At 42.9% G+C, this 15,886-nt stretch overlaps 1 protein-coding gene across 1 annotated transcript in view; it reads right to left on the bottom strand.

The window, feature by feature from the left end:
- The window catches only part of STAB1 (stabilin 1), a 121,834-nt gene that overhangs the window by 101,894 nt on the left and 4,054 nt on the right, over positions 1-15,886 (bottom strand). Inside the window, exons 2-9 of the mRNA XM_075286785.1 lie at positions 14,562-14,698; positions 11,972-12,087; positions 10,050-10,135; positions 9,616-9,685; positions 9,398-9,493; positions 8,215-8,331; positions 3,658-3,854; positions 1,745-1,875 (exon numbers count right to left, since the gene is read on the bottom strand). Coding sequence (XP_075142886.1) covers positions 1,745-1,875; positions 3,658-3,854; positions 8,215-8,331; positions 9,398-9,493; positions 9,616-9,685; positions 10,050-10,135; positions 11,972-12,087; positions 14,562-14,698 — 950 coding nt within the window. The remainder of the gene's footprint in view (positions 1-1,744; positions 1,876-3,657; positions 3,855-8,214; positions 8,332-9,397; positions 9,494-9,615; positions 9,686-10,049; positions 10,136-11,971; positions 12,088-14,561; positions 14,699-15,886) is intronic.

Genomic DNA, 15,886 nt, shown 5'->3' with positions numbered 1-15,886 from the left:
GAGCTGAATGTGTGTGCTAAGCACACACATTCAGCTCTACTTCATCGGGCTAATAGAATGCATTGGCCAGCGCTGATTGGCCAGAGTACGGAACTCGACCAATCAGCGCTGGCTCTGCTGGAGGAGGCGGGGTCTAAGGTCGGACCAGAATGGAGACTGGTGTGGAGCGATCTTAGACTCCGCCTCCTCCAGAGCAGAGCCGCGCCGAGGGTGCACAAGGGTTCAAGTGCACCTTCGGCTCTGCTACATCAGAGCCGAGGGTGCGCTTGAACCCTTGTGCAGCCTCAGCTCTGCTACATCAGAGCCGAGGGTGCGCTTGAACCCTTGTGCACATTCTGCTTCATCAAGCTAATAGAATGCATTGGCCAGCGCTGATTGAAGCAGAGCTGAATCTGTGTGCTTAGCTCAACTACTCCACCGGTGTAGTTGAGCTAAACACACACATTCAGCACTGCTTCATCACGCCAATAGAATGCATTGGCCAGCACTGATTGGCCAAAGTACGGAATTCGGCCAATCAGCGCTGGCAAATGCATCCCTATGGGAAAAAGTTTATCTCACAAAAATCACAATTACACACCCGATAGAGCCCCAAAAAGTTATTTTTAATAACATTCCTACCTAAATAAAGGTTATCCCTAGCTATCCCTGCCTGTACAGCTATCCCTGTCTCATAGTCACAAAGTTCACATTCTCATATGACCCGGATTTGAAATCCACTATTCGTCTAAAATGGAGGTCACCTGATTTCGGCAGCCAATGACTTTTTCCAATTTTTTCCAATGCCCCCGGTGTCGTAGTTCCTGGCCCACCTCCCCTGCGCTGTTATTGGTGCAAAAAAGGCGCCAGGGAAGGTGGGAGGGGAATCGAATTTTGGCGCACTTTACCACGCGGTGTTCGATTCGATTCGAACATGGCGAACACCCTGATATCCGATCGAACATGTGTTCAATAGAACACTGTTCGCTCATCTCTAATATATATATATATATATATATATATATATATATATATATATATACATATCCACTTGTGACGCCATAATATCACATTAGATAGATATCCTGTCAGATGTTCCTATGGGTAGGGGGTGCCCATTGCCTATATCAAAGGTCATTCTAGACTGTTATTGTAACGGACAGATTCTATGGGGCCCTGAAAGATGAAGCCATATGCTTTGAATAATGAATATGTTCTTTGTTTAAAGGGATTCTACCATTAAAACCTTTTTTTTTGTGTGGATAAGATGTTGGAATAGCCTTTAGAAAGGCTATTCGTCTCTTACCTTTAGGCGTGGTCTCCGCTGCGCCGTTCCTTAGAAATACCTTTTTTTACCGGTATGCAAATGAGTTCTCCCGCAGCGATGGGGGCGGGCCCCAGCGCTCAAACAGCAATGAGGGCGTCCCCACTGCTGCCAGAGAAGTGACTCCAGCGACACCTCCTTCTTCGTCCGCAGCGTCATCTTCAACGTCTTCTTCCGCCGCAGGTTCGTAACTTCTAGGCCTCGGGCCTTGAGCAGAGCAGACTGCGCAGGCGCACCGGCCACAGGAAAATGGCCGCTAACAATACTGTGCAAGCGGAGACCACGTCTAAAGGTAGGAGACGAATAGCCTTTCTAAAGGCTATTCCTACATCTTATCCACAAAAATCATGGGTAGAGCCAGTCTTAATAAATCTCAATGTTGTCTGACCTAATTACACTGAATTAAACTGGTGTCATCCACAAATTTTACTAAAGACTTACCCGTGCACTCCAGGTGATACTTCTCTGCACTCTGCACTTTTACCACAACTTGATAGGCGACAAACGTTAGGTAGATAACACCCCACCCTACTGGGATGACTTATCAATCCAGGCAAACAACTGCAATAAGACTGGAATTACTTATAGTTAGTACAAAGCCCTGCACACTCACAGTACATTGCATTCCACCCTCCACTATAACAACACACAAGGCTAAGGAACAATTCCCAATGTGCTTAGCAAAATCTAAAAAAAATTGTGCGCCAAATCCACACCCAAATACAGCAGAAAACTGTGGTAGGTGGGTTAATAAATTCCCCATTTTTTCCTACACAAAGAAAAGTACCTTAGAAAAAAAAAAAAAACTTTAGATGAATTAACTGGGGACAAAATAGGATGGTACAGGATATTAAATGGAGTCTGTCAGCAGGAAAATTGATATCAAATTAATGACAGAACCTTGTAACATGTACCATTAGGACTTTAGGGGTCTCTTTTCTCCTACTGGGGCTTTACTTTCTGCTCCACATATCCTAAGTGCCACCCAGCTCTACCACCCATTACTTGAGTGACATCTTCCACTTTGTCACACCTTTTCTGCAATTAGGGGCAATTATCTAGAGCAGAGAGCAAAGCCCCAGTAAAAGAAACGCCCTAAGAATACAATGCTGATTTTCATGTGTAGAAAGTGTAGAAGCCGACCTACAAGGTACTGTCATCAGTTTGATACCAATTTCCTGAAGATAGACTCCCTTTATGTATCCTCGCTTTGATGTCCTGTGAATACTTGTGCCTTGCACCATCACCTTAGGCTCTGCACTTGGCAGAATAGCAATGATCATGGGTGCTAGAGATGCAACTGGGCTGAAGGGGTAGGAAACCCAGGGCCTTGCAGCATCATTAGAGTGGCCCAATTTGCCGACCATTGCCCCACCTGCAAAAATACTATGACAGCAGGTACTAGGTCTCGCATGTGTGAGTGAGTGCTGCCGGTGATGTTATATATTAACAGGGGAGACAGTGGCTGGGGTATCAGACTTTCCCTGACTGCTCTCATGTGCTGAACTTGGGAGCCTTCAGTGGATAACCCTCTTAAAAAGAGTTATTCCATTTACCTGCTATTGATGGCCTTTGATGACCCATTCACTATTTACATCGCATGCCATCTATTTTATAGTGGCCATTTGATGTAATTACAGCTTCAATCTATAGAAGAGAACACAATGCAATTATACCACACGGTCACTATAAAAGAGATGGCATGTGATGTAAATAGGTAAGGGATCGTTGCAATCGTACAAGTTTCACAGTTACTTCAAAGATCTGATCAGCATGGGTCCCCAGTGTTGGACCCCCATTGATCTCATATTAATGACCTATCTTGAGAATAGGTCTTCAAACAGCAAGGATCTAGAATATCCCTTTAAAAGGCTTAACCACCTTTTAAAAATGATCTATCACTAATAGGCCATCAATTAAAGATCAGAGTAGGTCTGACTCTTGGGACCCCACTGATCAGCTGTTTCCCAGAGCAGGAAGCTCTCATTTATATTTTGGGGAATTACGCTGCTTACCCACTGTATTCTCATCAGTTTTGGGTACCAAAGCTGTATACCTTTAAAGTCTACGGGACACCTCTGCAGCACCCATAAGCCCTGCTATCAAGAATACGCCATAGAGGTGAGATATGAGTCAAAGTTTGCATTGGGGCCCACAAGACTTTAGTTATACCACCACCACAGTTCTCCAAGGGTTATATATCTGTGCGATTACACTTTCTTCGTGTCTGATATAAGCACTGAACACCTTAAATTTCTTCATGTACACATACAGTAGATGTTATTGATAAGGACACGTTACAGAAGTAGAATTCAGTGTATACATGTTATAGACAATAATACAGTAATGCTTACCTTTCCAGGACTTCTATATACGCATCTAGTAGAATTTTCTGGGCATCCTCCCATGTTATCAGTACATGGATTAACAGGAATGCATATTTTCCCATCTCCAATGTAATCAGTTTTACATTTACAGGTGTACTGCCGAGGCCCCGATGACTTGCATGTAGCATATGGACTACATGGAGAAGGTCTACATGGATCCTTGGCTATGGAAAATAATTCAGAAAACATTTTTGCTGATGTAATTTTCACCACAAATAGTCTAACACGTTGTGCTCTACATTTATCAATTGTTTGAGACACTTTCTAGACACTTTTCTGACACGTACAGAAAAACTGTACACTCTGTTGTACTCCCCACATAGTTCTTAATTTAGGCTACAGAAGTACACCTCGGTTTCAGTGCGCATGCGCCAGATATCCATCTAGCATTTGCACAGTGACGCCCAAGTCTACATCCTGGGCTTCACTGCAGAACTGCATAGGTTTCTGGGAACACCAGAGATAATCCTAATGAGACTCATCTCTAACCCCTCATCTCTAACCCCTTCCTGCTTCTCACCATACAATTACATTGCACTAAACGGATAGTAGTTAATGTTTAGCACCATAATAGTACACTTTAGTATACTATTCTAGTACCGTAGCTCTTTACAGTCAGAAGGGCGTTCCTGACAGTCTGTCAGATACGTCCTTCTTCACAGCAGCACCTATCGCACTCTGCTGTGTGAGCGGGGAGGAAGTCCCCCCTCCCCTCCTGATAATACTCGTCTATGGACGAGCACTGTGAGCAGAGGGAGGGGGCGTTCCTCCCCGCTCACACTGTACAGCTCGATAGGCGCTGGTGTGGAGAAGGACGTACCTGACTGACTGTCAGGAACGCCCTTCTGACTGTAAAGAGCTACAGTACCGGGACAGATAGCTCTTTACCTGGGGCACAGATCGGGAAAGCCGATAGTGCGCTGAATTCAGCGCACTGTCAGCTTTCCAGCAGTATATAGAACTGCCTGTGCCCAAATCGGTGAAAGGTCCTCTTTAAAGGGAGTCTGTCAAGTATATTAAACCAGCAACATACAGTCCTATGAAAAAGTTTGGGCACCCCTATTAATCTTAATCATTTTTAGTTCTAAATATTTTGGTGTTTGCAACAGCCATTTCAGTTTGATATATCTAATAACTGATGGACACAGTAATATTTCAGGATTGAAATGAGGTTTATTGTACTAACAGAAAATGTGCAATATGCATTAAACCAAAATTTGACCGGTGCAAAAGTATGGGCACCCTTATCATTTTATTGATTTGAATTCCCCTAACTACTTTTTACTGACTTACTGAAGCACAAAATTGGTTTTGTAACCTCAGTGAGCTTTGAACTTCATAGCCAGATGTATCCTATCATAAGAAAAGGTATTTAAGGTGGCCAATTGCAAGTTGATCTCCTATTTGAATCTCCTCTGAAGAGTGGCATCATGGGCTACTCAAAACAACTCTCAAATGATCTGAAAACAAAGATTGTTCAACATAGTTGTTCAGGGGAAGGATACAAAAAGTTGTCTCAGAGATTTAACCTGTCAGTTTCCACTGTGAGGAACATAGTAAGGAAATGGAAGACCACAGGGACAGTTCTTGTTAAGCCCAGAAGTGGCAGGCCAAGAAAAATATCAGAAAGGCAGAGAAGAAGAATGGTGAGAACAGTCAAGGACAATCCACAGACCACCTCCAAAGAGCTGCAGCATCATCTTGCTGCAGATGGTGTCACTGTGCATCGGTCAACTATACAGCGCACTTTGCACAAATAGAAGCTGTATGGGAGAGTGATGAGAAAGAAGCCGTTTCTGCACGTACGCCACAAATAGAGTTGCCTGAGGTATGAAAAAGCACATTTGGACAAGGCAGCTTCATTTTGGAAACAAAAATTGAGTTGTTTGGTTATAAAAAAAAGGCGTTATGCATGGCGTCCAAAAAGAAACAGCATTCCAAGAAAAACACTTGCTACCCACTGTAAAATTTGGTGGAGGTTCCATCATGCTTTGGGGCTGTGTGGCCAATGCCGGCATCGGGAATCTTGTTAAAGTTAAGAGTCGCATGGATTCCACTCAGTATCAGCAGATTCTTGAGAATAATGTTCAAGAATCAGTGACGAAGTTGAAGTTACGCCGGGGATGGATATTTCAGCAAGACAATGATCCAAAACACCGCTCCAAATCCTCAGGCATTCATGCAGAGGAACAATTACAATGTTCTGGAATGGCCATCCCAGTCCCCAGACCTGAATATCATTGAACATCTGTGGGATGATTTGAAGCAGGCTGTCCATGCTCAGCGACCATCTAACTTAACTGAACTTGAATTGTTTGTCCAAAATACCTTTATCCAGGATCCAGGAACTGATTAAAAGCTACAGGAAGCGACTAGAGGCTGTTATCTTTGCAAAAGGAGGATCTACTAAATATTAATGTCACTTTTCTGTTGAGGTGCCCATACTTTTGCACCGGTCAAATTTTGGTTTAATGCATATTGCGCATTTTCTGTTAGTACAATAAACCTCATTTCAATCCTGAAATATTACTGTGTCCATCAGTTATTAGATATATCAAACTGAAATGGCTGTTATAAACACCAAAATATTTAGAACAAAAAATGATTAAGATTAATAGGGGTGCCCAAACTTTTTCATAGGACTGTAGTTATATAGATCAGGATGAATTTAATGCCTTATACTCCAAGAAAATTCACGCCTCCAAGATATTCATTTATTTCACTCTAGGCAACACTGAGGGTCACTCTGTTGCCCAACCCGTGTTCTCCATTCACTCAATGACCTAACACTTACATCCTCTATTATCAGAACCTCCCATGCTCATATACAAGACTTCTCCCGAGCTGCACCACTTCTCTGGAATGCTCTATCCCGGACAATCAGATTAACTCCCAATTTCTACAGTTTCAAACGCAAACTAAAGGTGTATCTTTTCAGACAGGCCTATCACAATTTCTAACGCAAACCCTTCCGTACTACAATTAGAATCCCCAAAATGTAACCCTCCTCTCTTCCCGCTCCCACATTACCCCACATGATATGATGTCTTTTCAGGCTAACTTTATTTGTCCAAGCTCCATCCACATGTTACAGGACACCACTAGTGATGGCTCATAAAGTTTGATGTTTGTGTAATGACAGTCACCTCTATTACAAAAGTGTCTGACCTCTGCATAAGCAATGCCGCCCCTGCTACCTCTTGTGTCACCCCCTCTACCTCATAGATTGTAAGCTATCGCGAGCAGGGCCCTCAGTCCCATTGTGTGAAATGACTTTCTTTGTAATGTATCTTTTTGTCTGTATTTGAACCCTACAAATTGTACAGCGCTGCGGAATATGTTGGCGCTATATAAATAAAATGTATTATTATTATTATTATTATTATTATTATTATTATGTTGCTCTAAACTGCTCTAATCTACAGGTGGAAACACAAGAAGACAGGGCCAGGCGAGATTTCAGCATATCTACCTGTAACTCCAAGATGGGGGAAGGAGAGTGTATTAGAGTGGTGTGTGGGGTGTTGCAGTTTGGAACAACAGAGGCGCCTTCAGTCCTCAAGATTGTCCACTTACATATTGTGAAATAGCTAAATATCTCAGGAATGGAGGCATGAATGTTAATGGGGAAAAAGGCGATCACATAACTGCTAGGGGTCAGGAACTGTGTAAGGTTCTAGGCTCTAGGGGCCCAGATCAGCTCTACCGTATACTGTATGAGTCCATATTCCTCCTGAAACTTTAAGAAGCTAAAATGTCTATCCAAAGGTCTATTATGATCTTTTGGGAAGGAAAAATGTGTATAAACCCCCCCCTCCCCCCAAAAAACAAACAAAAACAAACAAAAACAAAAAACGCCATTGCCACACCCATATCAGAGTTTATAGTCCTGCCCTCTCTGTAGTATGTGTCATCTTCATAAAAATGACCGACAGAGAGGGAAAACTATTTCAGTTTCTGCTACTAAAAAAACACATGAAAAATGTGAAAAACAGAGACATCCCCCTTCTTTTTTGTTTATATTTTTTTGTATATTAAAATAAAGAAAAAAAACACGTAGAAATAAAATCATAAAAATAAAGCCCTATTTATGTGTGAATCTTATTCCCTGAGCATTCTCATAGGTGTGTGAGATAAATGTTATTTCTGTTAGATTTTGATGTCCTTCTAATAGTTCTGTGTAAGGCTGCATTCACACTGAGTAACGCTGGCGTTTTTTGTGCTTATTTTTGCACATAGCGCCGCGTTAACGCCACGTTAACGCTGGGCAACGCCACCGCAAAATAGCGCGGCGCAAACGCGGCGTATACGCGGCGTAAAGCGGCGCTATGTGCAAAAATAAGCACAAAAAACGCCAGCGTTACTCAGTGTGAATGCAGCCTTACACAGAACTATTAGAAGGACATCAAAATCTAACAGAAATAACATTTATCTCACACACCTATGAGAATGCTCAGGGAATAAGATTCACACATTAGCAGCGGTCAATAAGTCTTTGCTTAGGCGGTGAATAAAGTAACTCACCCACACAGGCATTTCCCTTTTTGTAGTAGCCCGGCATGCAGTCACATCTCAGCACTCCTTGTGACTCCACACAGCGGCCATTTGAGCCACATTTATCTTTGGTGCAGGATAAGGATTCTAAGGAAAATAGGTTGGGAAAAAATAGTATTAATAAATGTATAAATTTGAAATACGGTTCTTAATGCAACAATTCTGGAGAATTTTTTTCTAAAACTCTATGCTGTGCCTCTGTTATGCCATGAAATTTATGAAAAAACTGATAACTGGATAAATCTATTGGGGTTGAGCTCCTTCAAACTCTGACCCTGTCAACTTTGATCGGATGGTGTCAGACTGGACAAAGACAGAAATTGGACTAACTACAGAGGGGCCTGGGACATACATAGTTGTAAGATATAAAAAAAGACACTCATCTGTCGCTCTGTTGTTCCCTACTACTGTACCTTGGTCCTCACAAGCCTTGTACCAATCAGTGGCCTCAGCTGTTGCCCTAAGGCTACAGATTGGTCTCAGTGGTCATGTGGGGTGTAGCGGTTGCCCCGAGGCTACAGATTGGTCTCAGCGGTCATGTGTGGCATAGGGCTTCTGGAGGCCGAGGTATGCTACGCAGCCGAGTAGACTGCAGAGTGCTAGGAACAGATGTGTATGTTTCTTTATATTATACCTGCCCTAGGCCCCACTGTAGTTGTCTAATTCCTGAACAACCCCTATAATGTCCAGTTAATCAATTCATAAGTATTCAGGAGAAGAAAAAATAAGAAAAAATGCTCTAGAATGCACATTTCATGGAAAATAGAAGTATTTACTAAACCTCTTTAACTCCTTCCTTCTCATACATGTATGTTGGGGAATGCAGTTAAGTAGTGCATCCCCATGTACATGATGGTGAACGTACAGACTCAGAAGCAGGGCCTATGTAATAACTTAAGTTATCCTAAAAAAAAAAAAAGCCACATAACTCCACTGATGGAAAAATAAAAGAGTTATAGGTCTCAGAATATGGTGACCCCCCTCCAAAAAAAATGGCAACTACATTGACATAAAAATAATTAAGTAACTTTTGGAATATAACAATGCTTAATCAAAATAGTCTTCTTCCTTAAAAGGTTAATAGGAGTCTATCATCTTCTCCATGTGTATTCAGCTGCCGAAGTATTTCTGCCTATTTTTAGGAGGTCCTTACCTTGCTCACATGTCAGTCCTATATACCCGGCTTCACAGATACAGCTTCCATCCCCAGAAATTCCATTCTTACAAATTCCATGTTGGCACTGACATGCTGGATTAAAAACATGTTACATTTTAGTGGCGGCCATAATTATTGCTGTCATAAATTAGAATAAAAATGCTTGTGTGTCACTATTCAGATTGATGTTAGCAAGGAGCTGTGTAGTGACTTACCGGTGTCACAGTTTGCTCCGTACAGTGAAGGGTCTGTGCATTCATTACAAGAGAAACCAGAGAATCCTTCCTGTACAAGACAAGACAACACATATTTCTCAATGCTTCTTGGAGCATGCGTGCATTCAAAGAAACCAGTCTTTTAGCTATTCAGCACATAGTGCAGAGATGATTTCCTTAGATTAAGGCTATATTCACACTTCCATCAATGAGATCAGTTGCTCTGATCCATCATAGGATCAGAGTGATGTACTTAAATGTTGGTTGCTCTGATCCTATGACGGATTACAGTGACAGTAGCATGCACATACCCTTACAACCAAAGCAAATAAAGTGAAATTGTCCGGCTCTCACAAATATAATCCCAATATCTTGCTGCCTTAATGTTGTAGGACTAATGGCACTTCCCCATTTTCACAGATGCCTGCACTTACGTTACAGATACATGTCCCATTTCCTTCCAGTCCTTCCTGACAGGTCCCATGACCATTACATGGGTTTGAAGATCCTCCAGGACATTCTGTTAAAGGGTTAAATGAAAATAGGTCATGTTATAAGACTCAATACAATTCTAAGCTATAGTCACTTTTCAATTCTCTAAACTGTTTGCTCTTCGTGCAGCCTCTTCATTGTTAGGATAGGACATCAGTATTGGGGGGCCAACTTCCAGACCCCATATTGATCAGCTAATGGAAACCACATACAAGGAATAAGACTGGAAGCAACTTTGCTCCTATTCAAGTGAATGGGAACAAACCTTCAATTCCCTGGTGCCTCTGCTATAGTGTAAGTGTTTGTACCATGTATACAGCTTCCGTCTCTGTAGACAGTGGCATCAGAGGAACTGCAACTCTGCTCCCATTCATTTGGATAGGAGCAGTACTATGCCTTGCAGCTGTAATCTGAATCAGCTGATCTGTGCGGGGTCTGGCGGTTGGACCACCACTGATCTGATTCTGATGACCCATGCTGTGGATAGATCATCAGTATCCATTATGCCTGGACCTCAAACAATCCCTTTAATGAATCAAATGCAGCCAGATAATCAAAAGTTGTTAGAAAGTTTAGGTACATCCCCAAATATATTCAACTGCTACCTCTGTAACAGAATGGTGACAGTGGATTATTCTTAGAGGAGGTGGTAGACTACCTTTACAGGTACATGATGCCCTTAGCTAGGCTGACAGTTTCCCCAACAAATGGCATTGAGTTTAGAGATATATGAAGCTGAAAAGATGAAAAGTTTATAATAAAACAACATTCAGTGGCAAAATTATTTCTAAGGGAGTGTTCACACTACTGTCATTAATGATGCAGACAGAACCCTCTCCGTTTGGTGTCCATCTGCATTCACTCTCATGTAAAACACAGCTTTCTTCCATCATGTTTTTTAAATTTTCTGATAGAGGAATAAGTTGAGCACGCAGGACGTTTTTTCCAATACCAATTTAAACAAACATGACAGTAGGCAGCAGCCGCCATATTGTTTACAGTAAATTGTGAGCCCTATATGGGACAGTGACAGTCAATGTCTGTAAAGCGTTTCGGAATTTGATGGCGCTATATAAGTAAGCATAATAAATAAATAATAACATTAGAGTCAATGGGGCAGACACAGACAGAGGGGGCTCCATGTGGATCTTGCTCTTTACTGTTGTTAAAGGGATTCTACCATTAAAAACTTTTTTCTCGTTGCCATATCGGAATAGCCTTAAGAAAGGCTATTCTTCTCCTACCTTTAGATGTCTTCTTCGCCCCACCATGCGGTTAAAATTCAGTTTTTCTTTGGCATGCAAATGAGTTCTCTCGCAGCACTGGGGGTGGGACCCAGCACTCAAACAGCACTGGACACAGTGCTCAGTACTCCGTTGAACTACAGGAGCGTACTGCGCATGCTCGCGTAAGCGGCCACAAGAACATGGCCACCAGCATGTGCATTCAGCTCTGCCTGCAGCCCGATGGCAGAGCCGATTGCGCAGGCATACAAGTGTGACCCCAGCTGAAAGAAAACGCATGAAGAGGACGTTCCAGAAGAAGATGGAGGCGGCGCTGGAGAGTTCTCTTGCAGCACTGGGGCCTGCCCCCAGTGCTGAGAGAGAACTCATCTGCATACCGACAAAAATTAAATTTTAACCGAACGGCGGGGCAAAGAAGACATCTAAAGGTAGGAGAAGAATAGCCTTTGTTAAGGCTATTCTGAGGTGGCAACGAGAAAAAAAAAAGTTTTTAATGGTAGATTCCCTTTAATGTCCACTTCTCTGAATGAATCATGAATGACCGCAACAAATGTTCATAACGATTGTGTGAATGCCCCTTAAGCACTATTACATGTTTCTGAGAGATTTTGGGCACATACCACTACACGTAGAGCCCCAATATCCTTCACAGCATTTAGGCTGTACAACGATAGACTGACAAGTGTGGCGACAGCCCTTCATTGATAGGACCACTCCTCCTGGATTCACCGTATAGCTACAGAACACAAGCAAAGAAACGGATATTAAATAGCTGTAACCTACAGTAGACACCTGCATCTGAAATAAAGAAATGATATTAAAGGCCTCTGAGTTGTCTTTTTATATTGAGAATTTCACATTCTATTCAGCGGTTTCAGAGACCTAAGAGGTGTTCTGAGCCAAGAAATGCCATCCGCATGTAGGCTGCATTTCCTGACCCAATTTACGGCATCGTAGATCTCTATAATGCTGTATGTTCTGTTCAGCCTAGCAGAGGTTGCTTTGGGAAATGTGGCGACTCAGGGACAGTCGTAGCAGTAACTAGCAAAGACTGAGCCCCATAGCAAACTTTCAACTTGCCAGCCCTCCACCTTCCCCTGCACACAGTATAATGTCCCAAATTGGCCCCATGCACACAGTATAATGTCCCATAGTGGCCCCTGCACACAGTATAATGTCCCAAATTGGCCCCATGCACACAGTATAATGTCCCATAGTGGCCCCTGCACACAGTATAATGTCCCAAATTGGCCCAATGCACACAGTATAATGTCCCATAGTGGCCCCCGCACACAGTATAATGTCCCATAGTGGCCCTTGCACACAGTATAAATGTCCCAAATTGGCCCCTCCACACAGTATTATGTCCCATAGTGGCCCCTGCACACAGTATAAATGTCCCAAATTGGCCCCATGCACACAGTATAATGTCCCATAGTGGTCCCTGTACACAGTATAATGTTCCAAATTGGCCCCATGCACACAGTATAATGTCCCATAGTGGCCCCTGCACACAGTATAATGTCCCATAGTGGCCCCTGCACACAGTATAAATGTCCCATAGTGGCCCTGCACACAGTATAAATGTCCCATAGTGGCCCCTCCACACAGTATAATGTCCCATAGTGGCCCCTCCACACAGTATAATGTCCCATAGTGGCTTGTGCACACAGTATTATGTCCCATAGTGGCCCCTCCTCACAGTATTATGTCCCATAGTGGCCCCTCCTCACAATATTATGTCCCATAGTGGCCCCTCCACACAGTATTATGTCCAATATTGCCTCTCTATTGTGTCTCATCATGGCATCCAATGGTGTTCATTGCAAACATTTTGGGTTCAGTACAACCCAAAATTTATGGGGTAAACCACCCACAAACTAATATTATACTCTGGGTTCTGAAAATAATGATCAGAGGCCCAGGCTAGGTGACAAACATAATAGCCAGTGTTACTCACCTTTCCTGGCCTGACCCACATGTCAGTGATGTAACTACAGATCTCGACGACTGCATGGAGTCACGTCAGAGAAATAAGAAACACTGTTTTGTATGTTTACTCACTTCCCCTCCACCTCCAATTATTATACTCTGTGGTCTGAAGATAACCCAATGTATAATGATTAGAGATGAGCGAGTACTGTTCGGATCAGCCGATCCAAACAGCATGCTCCATAGAAATGAATGGATGCACCTGGTACTTCCGCTTTGACGCCGGCCGGCCGCTTAACCCCCCGCGTGCCGACTACGTCCATTCATTTCTATGCGAGCGTGCTGTTTGGATCGGCTTATCCGAACAGTACTTGCTCATCTCTAATAATGATAGCAGTATTTGTTGGGATTTGCCACGAGCCCGCGGCCTTACTTATTGATCTCCACTTCTGCTTTAGGTTCTTACCTTCAGGGAGCCCCAGTGACGTGATATGAGACGCATAGGAAAGGTGGCTGTGAGCAGGAACGGGGATGACTAAGTAAATAGGATCCGCTACCTGCTTGGGTTATTCCAGAAGGTATTTAAAAAAAAAGAAAAAAAAGAAGAACAAGAAGGGCCGGGGCACAGTACTTTGCGGGAATCATCAAGACCGGCATGTTTTATACTAGTATTGATGTCCCTCACACCAGGTAGTTCTTGATGAGGCGGTGCTTCAGAATTAGGCATTTTCCTTCAGTGTCCTTGCTACTAGGCGCAAATCTTGTGGTGTAAAAAACGGAAATGGTGCAGGAAGAAGCCCCACAACCACCCACTTTTGGAAAAGTGGTAAGAGTGGTACAGTTGATCATTATGTATATTCTAGTGATATGCCATAACATAGAAATAGGATAGGTATACCTCGTTCATTATCATATAAAACTACTACATCTCAGTGGCAGATCCCCATGACTGATCAGCTGCAGAACCCACAGCACAAGACACTCAGACTATAAGTCCCATTGATAAGCCTCATTAGAGTGACCTACTAGAAGACACAATGTCATCTAGCAGACATCTATTACATCATCGACTACCATATTACCATCTGAAGATGGAGCAGGACATTTGCTGCTGGCATCTGGAGGTTGTCACGTTCCAATGGATGCAGCATTAAATGGCTATTCTCTCCTAGCATTCTAGAGGTGAATACCTCCGTACTATACAATTGCAGGGACAGTGTGAATAAGGCTTTAGGACAAACATTTTACAATTGGTACATTTAGCACAATCATTCTTACCTGCATCCAGGCTTTCCCATTCCATATGTTTTTTTGGTAGAACCTTTAGGACATAAATACTTCAAGGCGACAGCACAAGACATGCATTCTGTGTCTACCAATAGATATTTCCTTTCATCGCAACGTTTGGTTTTCAGCTGTAATAAGATAGTTGTGATATTATATTAAAAGGAGCTAGAGTAAAGGAATATGCGCCATAGTACTGTAATCTCTCAGTGACTTACAACAGATTGCATTAATCTAACATGAGGTGTAATATTCCTAGCCGAGGGAAACAGCGCAGATCTCAGTACAAAAATTACAATATCATGAGCATAGACATAAATCATAAATGTTTAAAGGGGCTCTATCAGCAAAATCATGCTGATAGAGCCCCACATATGCATGCATAGCCTTTAAAAAGACTATTCAGGCATCGGTAATGTTATATTAAACTACCCCCCCGTTTTAAAATAATAACTTAAAAAAGAATGTTCTCTACTTACGGAACGTGCACCCTGGGCGGGCATCTGGGTGTGTCTTCATCTTCTCCCACGCCTCTTCTTCCTCTGACGTCTTCGGGTCCCGTCCTTCTCCGGCGCTTGCTCGCGGACACTGATAAAAAAAAAAAATAGCCCGGGCGCATGCGCAGTAGCCGTAGTAGAAGCCGCGTGCTACTGCGCATGCGCCCGGGCTATTTTTTTTTTTATCAGTGTCCGCGAGCAAGCGCCGGAGAAGGACGGGACCCGAAGACGTCAGAGGAAGTAGAGGCGGGGAAGAAGATGAAGACACACCCAGATGCCCGCCCAGGGTGCACGTTCCGTAAGTAGAGAACATTCTTTTTTAAGTTATTTTAAAATGGGGGGGGGGGTAGTTTAATTTAACTTTTACAGTGCCTGAATAGCCTTTTTAAAGGCTATGCACGCATATGTGGGGCCTATCAGCATGATTTTGCTGATAGAGCCCCTTTAAGAGGAAGCCTCAGAACTAAAGGGCTTCAAGATGTTCCTTCTGGACATTTCTCTTAGGCCTGGTTCACATCTGTGTTTGGGATTCTGTTCGGGGAGTCTGCTTGGGAACCCCCTGAACGGAAACCTATACGCATAGAAAAGCGGTTACCTGGGAAAACACCCTATAGACTATAATGGGGTCCGTGTGGTTTCTGCATGAAAAATACTGCTTGCAAGAACATTTGATACAGTGCAAACTTATGCAAGGCACAGTTTTAACAATGTAACTAACTGGTGAATTGAATAACACTGTTACAATAATAACATTGTAACGGCACCAGTCAACAAGTCTGAAGAATCAGCAGACCAAACCACTAACTCCAACTCCTCTATTTT

This window comes from Leptodactylus fuscus, chromosome 9, assembly GCF_031893055.1.
Source record: "Leptodactylus fuscus isolate aLepFus1 chromosome 9, aLepFus1.hap2, whole genome shotgun sequence".
Classification (NCBI taxonomy): Eukaryota; Metazoa; Chordata; class Amphibia; order Anura; family Leptodactylidae; genus Leptodactylus; species Leptodactylus fuscus.
The sequence above is the reverse complement of the archived record's forward strand: the minus strand, read 5'-3'. Positions and strand labels throughout refer to the sequence as shown.